The sequence below is a fragment of the Diceros bicornis genome, chromosome 9 (assembly GCF_020826845.1).
Source record: "Diceros bicornis minor isolate mBicDic1 chromosome 9, mDicBic1.mat.cur, whole genome shotgun sequence".
Taxonomy (NCBI): Eukaryota; Metazoa; Chordata; class Mammalia; order Perissodactyla; family Rhinocerotidae; genus Diceros; species Diceros bicornis.
Window position 1 is genome coordinate 29,109,106 of NC_080748.1, and position 9,212 is coordinate 29,118,317.

The window sequence follows — 9,212 nt, forward strand, 5'->3', positions numbered from 1 at the left end:
AAAGCAGGATAATTACTTGATTCTTTGCTTTTATTGATCAGTTTTCAAAATAATAAGTTTGTTCCATTTTGTCCTGCAAAGGTGACTCAGGGCTCATTTCCTTTAGGTGTGTGTATGTGCACGCATACAAATACTATTTTGAACTCATGGATTTAAACATATTTGATGTGGTTCAATCCATTTCAGTTATTTTTGTTGATGCTCAAATTGTCCCAGCTTTGGTCAGTGGGAACCTCTTCAAGTTGACTGCTGAGTCCTTCTCACATGCCCTGTGATGTGCTCTCTGGTATGGTGAGATGTTTCAGGCTCATCTTTACATTTCTTGCTCCAGACCTGGAATCAGCCAAATGTTATTTAGAGACCGCAATTTGGACTCTAAGGGTACTTATGGCTACTGGGTTGTTCATTGTTTCTAGGCTTTTTAAGTGGCAAATCTAGGAAAATATGTATTTTTTTAGAGATAAAAACATAAGTATGTACTGATATTTCCAATGCAAATCCAGGAGTACAGGTTTTTTCTTATCTGATATGTGTTTCTCCTTTCTCCCATGCCATACTAGCATAAATATTCATTTGCCTTTTCCCTTAGTACAGAAATGACAGTTTTACAATGATAATACTAACAGTATGATTACTGAAAGCAGTTTAAGAGTTGTATGTGCAGCTCTTTCTGTCCTTTGGAGTATTTTCCACAACTGATTAGATTTTAAAATTCATGTGAAATAGGTATCTGTGTGTTTTATCTGAGCTAGATATACAGTTTCATTTATTTTTTAAGGAATTGCGTTTTTTTAAAACTATTGTTGTTTCATATTATATAAATATTTACATGGTTCCAAAGTCAAAACTATAAAACAAGGTATATTCAGAGAATCTAGCTTTTATACCTATTCCCGTTTCTTCCTTCCCCATATGTAACCAGTTTCTTTATTTTAAGAAGTTCTTGGTTCATCCTTCTACTTTTTTTAAAACACAAGAAAATAATGTGTATATATATATATATGTATATGTGTGTGTGTGTATATATGCATATATCTCTCCACTTTCCCATTTTATATGATGGTAGTGTGTATTTTACCTTGATTCTTTTACTTAATAGTATATCTTGGAGCACAGTTCATAGTAGACATAGAGATGTTTTTCAATGAGAAGTTTGATTCTTTCCCACCTAAGTTTATAGACATTTTGTGAAATATTGTTTGGTTTAATCAGTAGTAGGCTCTTGAGATTTGCTGAGTTAATGCGATATCGTTTCTTAACAATTATAGAAGACTTATGTCCTTCTTTGGGACATACTTTGGGAAGGTACCTACTAGTAAATAAAATTCAACTGTAGTTTAGGGACAGAAGAACTTACATTCAGTCCTGAGTTTGAATTAAGATTTTGAGCAAGGGAATGGTAGAGAGAAAGTGTTTCAGAAAGCCTGTTCTGACTTTGAGATATGGAATAAATTGTTGAAGGAAGAGAGTGAGGAATAGTAGGAATCTGGCTAGTGCAATAATTAGATGTGAGGTGAGATGAAAGTAATGGATAGGTTGTAACTCGTCTCTGAAAATATGCGTGTTTGCGATGAGAGCGTGAATTAAGAACAGCTTTGTGGACATGGAAAGAAAGGAGAAGAATCAGTGTGACCTTGATCAAATGGACCATGAAGATGAAAATGAACAGTTGGTTCATGTTGTGACTGCAGTGTTTTTCTACTGACTAGGAGATGATAGAAGTCATGACAATATTAATAATGTGATGATGATGATATTAGGAACTGCTCCCATTTATTAAGCATTTATTGTATATGCAGTGCTAAGCTTTTTTCTTTAAGTATTATTTCATCTTATACAAGTTTGGTGATATAATCTCCATTTTTATAGATGAAGAAGCAGAGTAAATAAATTAACTTGTTCAAGATCACATGTCATAAGCATCAGAGTGGGATTTGAACCCAAGCTGCCTAAAACTTTAAAACCTTCTCTTAACTATTCTACTGGGGAGGAGAGAAGCTGAATTTGTTTTTGGTTTTGGACATGTTTAATTTGTATGATATTTTGTGTGGTACCAGCTGAATATTCTCAGACAGATTATAGAGAGAACATTGGAATTCGGATTGATAATTGTTAATTTACTGATAGAAAATGAAATACTATCTCCTAGACCCAAACTATTGTAAGTTAAGATTGTATACTTTTTTTTAAACAAACTTTTATTTACATGTGCTTTGCGTTGTGTAGCATCCAACTAAGATATTCATTGTTTCTGTCTTTAAGGTAGATAAAATTTAGGCAATAAAAAAGAGGTATATACATATATCATTCTTATATATTATATATATAAAATCAGAAGATATTCATTTGAAGTGTGGGTTATGAAGAGTGTCAGATTTGACTATCCTTTGAGAGTGGCAAAAGCTTTTAAGAGTGTGGAGTGATTTATAATAATGTCAGAATAGCCCTAATGTTTTGAATGAAAAAAATTGAATGTGCATTAATTTCACATTGACCAATAGTTCTGATTTTATGTTTTTGTGAAAATAGAGACAAAGATGCTTTGTTTTTTCCTTTCAGGTTGTAAAGCTCTCTGAGATAGTGACCTTAGCCAAGCAAGCCCAAGTGGATGTGAAATTTCAGTTGCCAATCTGATCTGAGAACCCAGTGGATGGCTGAAGGTGTTAAATGTGCTATAATCGTTAAAAATACTGTGTTCTGTATTATTATTGTTCCTTTTCTCTTCAGTGTGTGGAATTGTAATTACCATCTAGGCAGAAAAACTTTTAAAAGCATTTGGTCTGTGTTTAATTCTACTGTTCAGAATGGGCTGTTTGTATAAAGAATGTATAATGCAGTTACCTAGTTTCTCTTGTTGCAGCCTTCTTTTTCACTTCTACAGAATGTCACTTGCATTATGCCAGTTTATTATTGTAGATACAACATTATTCCTTGATGAGTCTTATGAAATAAAATAAATATGAATATAAAGCTTTATTCTTTAGTGTTAGAAATATATCTAATAACTAGCCACATTAGTAGAGCAAGGTATTAAAACAATGTTTTATAAGAAGTGTTCATCTTCAATACCAAATACCTAACTAAATATATCAGTCACTATTTATAAACAGAACTTTCAAACACTCCCCAGAATATTGTTTTAAATATTTCAGTGAAGTAACTTGTTAATTATTTGAACATTGTTGTAATTATTACAAAACACTGTTAACTGCAAGTCTTCATGATCCTGTGGTATTGAGAAGAAACTGTAGGTTTGTATCAAATAAAGGTATATTTACTAAGGACTTGGCAGGCAAAATTAACAATGCCAATTTAAGTTAATAAAAATCTCCCTATGTGATTTGGATTAATGTTTTTTTTTTTCTTTTTTAAGTAAACACAGTAGAAGATGATGTGTTCATCATTGCACTAAATACCGCTAAGGAACTAATTGGTAGATCATGTACTGGGGTATGACATTACATATTGTAAAGCTACCTATAGATATTTCACTTGAATTCAGTTTATGTGTGTGCTATCTGGTGCCTTCTCTAAAGAAACCATGTCATCCTTTGTGTCCCTATATTTATGTGTGTGTATATATGTATGTATATATTGATCTTTTGTTCACTGCATAGAACAGTTGATATTTAACTATTAATGGTGTTAATATCATGTGATATTAACAGTGTAAATACCATGGAAGAAAATATCAGCCAACCAGTAGACTACATACCCATATTGGTGAATTTGAGAATTTCTACCTATTTTGATGTTCTTTAAGTATGAGCAGATATATATACTCTGAGAGGCAGCATAGCATAGTGATTATGAACACAGAATTTGAAAGTAGACTATCTGGTTTGAATCTTAGCTCCACTACTTACTAGCTGTATGAGTTTGGGCAAGTGTCTAAGTTTCAGTGTACCTCAGTTTCTTTAGCTCCTGTCTCATCCTCACTAGAATTATTTAGTGGGGAGAGGGAGAGGGAGACAGAGACGGAGAGAGGGGGAGAGAAATGATGTACAGGGAACATATAAAAATATATATTCAAACCAACTATACATTTATCATTATCTATCTATCAATCAATCTGTCTTTCCTGCCTATACATTAAAAGACTAAATCAGAGCCATTAAACCATTTAAAAGCCTTTAGCTTTTAATTTAAAAAAATTCATTGCAAAGAATGCCAGCCAATAATTAGCTCAGAAAAGATTGGCATTTGTAGATAGTTCGAGTCTAGTCAGGAATTAAAAACAATTGGTATTTTGGAGAGAACATAATATAGGCTATTGCTAATACTAGTGTTTTAGTTATCTAATCTTGCATAAAACTTAGTGATTTCAAACAACATTTATCACCTCATAGTTTCTGTGTGTCAGAAATTTGGAAGCAATTTAGGTGGATGTTGGTTCTGGTGCTACAGTCATTTGAAGGTTTGACTGGGGCTGGAGGACCTACTTCTAACATGGCTCACTCACATGGCTGCTGGCCAAAGGGCTCAGTTTCTCCCCCTGTGAGCCTATCTACAGGCTACTAGAGTGTCCTTGTGATGTGGCGGCTGGCTTCCCCCAGAGCAAGTGATCCAAGGGAACGAGGAGGAAGCCACAATGTCTTCTGTATTCTAATCTCGGATATTTGTGTTCTCATCTCATTGTCACTTCTGCCGTCCTCTTTATTAGAAGTGAGTCACTAAGTACAGCCCACAAGAACAGAGGAATTCAGCTGCGTTCTTGAAGGGAGAAGTATCGAAGAGTTTGTTGACGTATTTTAAAACCATCACAGCTCGTGCTGGGAAGCTGAAAGAGCAAACAGCTGATGCTGAGTTAACTCAGAGGTTAGTAACTGCTAGGACTGAGGTGGCAGCGAGAATCTAGGAGCTTGGAAGATTTCTGATGCGTGGGAGTCTGAGAGGGAGAGTGCCTTGGCTGTTGATGTTCAAACCCTGCTTAAGTGATGGACTGGGAAAAACCACAAGAACATAGTATTAGCAAGGCAAGGTAAGAATATTTGGAGGATAGAGTGATCAACAGTATCAATTACAGCTGAGAAGTAACATGAGGACCGAAAAGTATCCAGTGTAATTGAAACAGGATGTAACTAATTTTGGTAAGAATGATTATAGAGTAATGGTGGGGGAGGAAGTCAGAGTTTTGTGCAGATGGACAGTTGAAACAACTGGCTGGTAGCTACTTATACATCCTCCTACCTCATCCCCCAAGCACACATATACCCACGGATACTCTATACAGGCTTGATACTTCCTTCCCTACAGCCCTATCTGCTTCGTGTGAAAAAAGCCTGCTTTGGCATTTGAATTCTCTAAGTTACACTTGGGTAAATGCATATAAACTACTCTAGTTTCTATGTAGAATATAACCAATTTTGACTGTTATACCAACTTTGCAGAGCCTAGGTCAGTAGGCCTGATACATACTGGTACTTTGTAGCAGATAGGATTTTAAAAATCCACACTAGTTAAGGGAGAAAACAAGCATAAACCAAAAAAGAGAAGCCAATACTCTCAACCCCAGCGGGACGTTGAAGCTGTTAATATTTTGGTGAGTTGTTTCTGTCTGGCAAAGAATTCTATTTAAAGAAATTTTAAAATCATGGGAGTAAATGTTAGTAGGCCATGGGTCGGGTGTGCAGAGCTGTAATTAGAATCATGCTCTTTGGTCCTGTTGAAACCTAAAAGGGTGAGAAAAGTCCTGTGGAGAAATCAATTTTCAGATTTATGTAATTTATCGTGTGGTGATAAAAAACTGAAACAAGATTTAGAGGTTAGTGATATAAAATGAGAGAAGGTAAAAGGTTGGTAAATCAATTTTTGTTTGATTTAAAATGAAAAGGTAAAGTGAAGGGATAAAATAATAATGATTTAGAAGTTGGTGTCCAGGTTACATCCTGAGGAGGCGAACCCTGGGCAATGAAGGAGTGCCCGTGATAGTGCAGAAGAAACTTGAGCTGGTAAAGCCACGTGTCCTTGAGCACCAGGATATGACCTCCTGTCTGCATGTTCTCGGAATTGAGGCTATGGCAGTCTTGGTTCTTCTTTTCAAAAAGCTAGCTCTGTCCGTTTCTTTTTCCTCTGAAGAAATTTAAGGGCCTTTGTTATTCATGACTTTGCCTCACAAGGAGATAAGACCATGGGCAACTTTTTATTCCTTCACAAGTAACCAGCTTCTTTCTATTTTTCATTTCTTTCAATCTTGTGTGTATGTTGCTGTTTTCCTGTATATGGCCTCCCTGTCATGGTTCATGGGGAGGGAGCCCTGCCATACATGCCACCCCCACTTGCCTTCTTTCACTTGACTTTCTCACTGCTGGTGCAGTCAGCAGCGAACTTTTATTCAGTAAGCACCCATCCTGGAACACTGATACTGGAAGGGCCTCACCAGGATCAGTCAGCTTTCTGTGGGAGTTGATTTGCCCTCCACGTCACCTCCACCATCTGTCATTCCATCATTACAGCCTTCATTCCTTTGGCTTGAGCCTTTAGGTTTCCTACAGGAAGAAGGAAATGTGTGGGGACTCCTGGACTTCACCTTACCCTATCTGTTGTGGGCAGAATAATGGCCCCTTCACAGATGTCCACCCACACCCTCACCCCTGGAATCTGCATGTGTTACATTACACGGGAAAGGGACTTTGCAGATGTGATTAAGGCTGCGGACCTTAAAATAAGAAGATTATCTTGGATTATCCCTGTAGGCCTGTTTTAGGCCTTTTAGGCTTCTGTAACAAATTACCATAAACTAGGTGGTTTATAAACAACAGAAGTTTATTTCTCACAGTTCTGGAGGCTGGGACGTCTAAGATCAAGGCACCGGCAGGTTCAGTGTCTGGTGAGAACCCACTTTCTGGTTCATAGAGGATGCCTTCTCGCTGTGTCCTCACATGGTGGAAGGGAGTAGGGAACTCTGTGGGGTCTCTTATAAAAGCACTAGTCCCATTCACGAGGGCTGCACCCTCAAGATCTAAGCATATCCCAAAGGCCCCACCTCCTAATACCATCACGTTGGGCATTAGGTTTCAACATATGCGTTTTGGAGGAACAGTCTATAGCAAGGCGCAGTCTACTCACATGAGCCCTTAAAAGCAGAGAACATTCTCCAGCTGGAGGCGAGAGAGATGTGGGCGAAGGGGAAGTTGAGAAATTCCAAGCATGAGAGGAATTCAGTATACCATTACTGCTTCTGAGATGTAGGAGTCCTCGTGCAAGGACCAAAGAGAAGCCTTTAGCTGAGGGCAGCCCTCAGCTGACAGCCAGCAAAGAAATGGGGGTCTCTGTCCTGCAGGTGAAAGGAACTGGATTTTGCCAACAATTGGAATGAATTTGAAAGCAGATTCTTCCCAGAGCCTCCTGATGAAAGCATAACTGGCTGATACCTTGATTTTGGTTTTGTGAGACTGAGCAGAGAAGCCAGACAAACCCACCCAGACCTCTGACCTACAGAACTGTGAGATAAATTTGTGTTGCTTTAAGCTGCTAAATTGGTGGTAATTTGTTATGGCAACAATTGGAAACTTAATACACTAACATTGCTATATATTAGTTATATAAGCCACTCCTCTGAAACTGAGGTGAAGGGCTATTTTTTAAAAATTAGAAATTTGAAAATTTGTCATGTCAGGGCGGGCCCCGTGGCGTAGCGGTTAAGTGCACGCACTCCGCTGCTGGCAGCCCAGGTTCGGATCCCGGGTGCGTGCTGACACACCGCTTGTCAGGCCGTGCTGTGGCGGCGTCCCATATAAAGTGGAGGAAGATGGGCATGGATGTTAGCCCAGGGCCAGTCTTCCTCAGCAAAAAGAGGAGGATTGGCATGGGTGTTAGCTCACGGCTGATCTTCCTCACAAAAAAAAGAAAAAAAAAATTTGTAATGTAGTGATTCTTTATAAAATACAATAAAAGCAATTACTAGAAAGTGCAATTTTTAAAAAGCATATAAAATATAAGCTTCAATTCTTTTATTTTTTTGATTCAACAGGATAAAACTCCTTCACGTCGCTATAAAAGTGTCTCAATGCTTACTCTTAAATATCTGCTTATCTGTTGCAGGTTTGTGAACTGTCTGTGGATCAACATCCATCCACAGAACACATTTTGGGTACGACTGAGAAAAGCCCCATCACATCCAATTTGTGAAGATGTAAACACACAAATTGGAAGTAGGATGTAAGCAAACATCTAGGGTTGAGAGACTCAGCAATGAATAGTTTCTAGTCACATTATGGTACTTACAGCTTTGTAAATTTGTGGAGCAATTGCTGTTAATTAAAAAAAAGCCACATGACTGCTGTGTGCGCTAGAGTCTTGTCAGCGCTAACACAGAAATCAATCGATTTAGCAAGTTGGGGGATGCACTGAAAGGGCCGGGGCGGCCTGAGCTTCATGTCTGGGTTGTCTGTTGCTAATTGAACACTAACATCGTTGGTGTCTTTGGTAGGAGTTAACTGACCACCAGTTGAGACCTTGCAGTCAGGCAGTTCAGGGTGACAGTTCCAGGGTGATGGGATGGACATTTCATCTGATAGAAACCGGAGACAAACCTTGAATAATTCATGATCATTCCTATGATCAGTTCTAAAAGCAGAAAGGCATCTTTTTATTCTGTTTTTGATATATGTGTTGGATGGAACTGGCATCATTTTAGAAAAAGAGACATTTGTTTTAGTGAAAATGATACATACTCATTGTAAAAACAAATAAAAAACTCCAACGATACAGAAAGTGCAAAGACAAGTAAAAATCAGCTGCAACACCAGAGATGACTACTGTTTAGCAGTTTGGTAAACATACTTCTGGTCTTTACATATGAGCATATGTGCAGAGATATATGAATATACTTTTATATAAATAGGATCAAATTATATATAATGTTCTACAATATGCTTTTCTTCAGTAAACATGTAGGCCTCTTTCCATGGCATTCAATGTAGGTCTACATCATTTTTTAAAAATTATTTATTTATTTATTTATTTTAATGAGGAAGATTAGCCCTGAACTAACATCCAATGCCAATCCTCCTCTTTTTTTTTTTTTTTCTGAGGAAGATTGGCCCTGGGCTAACATCCGTGCCCATCTCCCTCTACTTTATATGGGACGCCGCCACAGCGTGGCTTGACAAGTGGTGCATTGGTGCGTGCCTGGGATCCGAACCTGCGAACCCTGGGCCGCCAAAGCAGAGCATGTGCGCTTAACTGCTACGCCACCGGGCTGGCCCCTA

At 37.9% G+C, this 9,212-nt stretch overlaps 1 protein-coding gene across 2 annotated transcripts in view; it reads left to right on the top strand.

The window, feature by feature from the left end:
* Positions 1 to 3,340, top strand: part of SUCLA2 (succinate-CoA ligase ADP-forming subunit beta) — a 45,138-nt gene extending 41,798 nt beyond the window's left edge. For both annotated transcript variants that reach the window (XM_058548174.1, XM_058548175.1), the window contains exon 11: positions 2,560 to 3,340. In XM_058548174.1, the coding sequence (XP_058404157.1) occupies positions 2,560 to 2,634 (75 nt within the window). In that variant the 3' untranslated portion in view covers positions 2,635 to 3,340. The remainder of the gene's footprint in view (positions 1 to 2,559) is intronic.
* Positions 3,341 to 9,212: the final 5,872 nt, after the last annotated feature.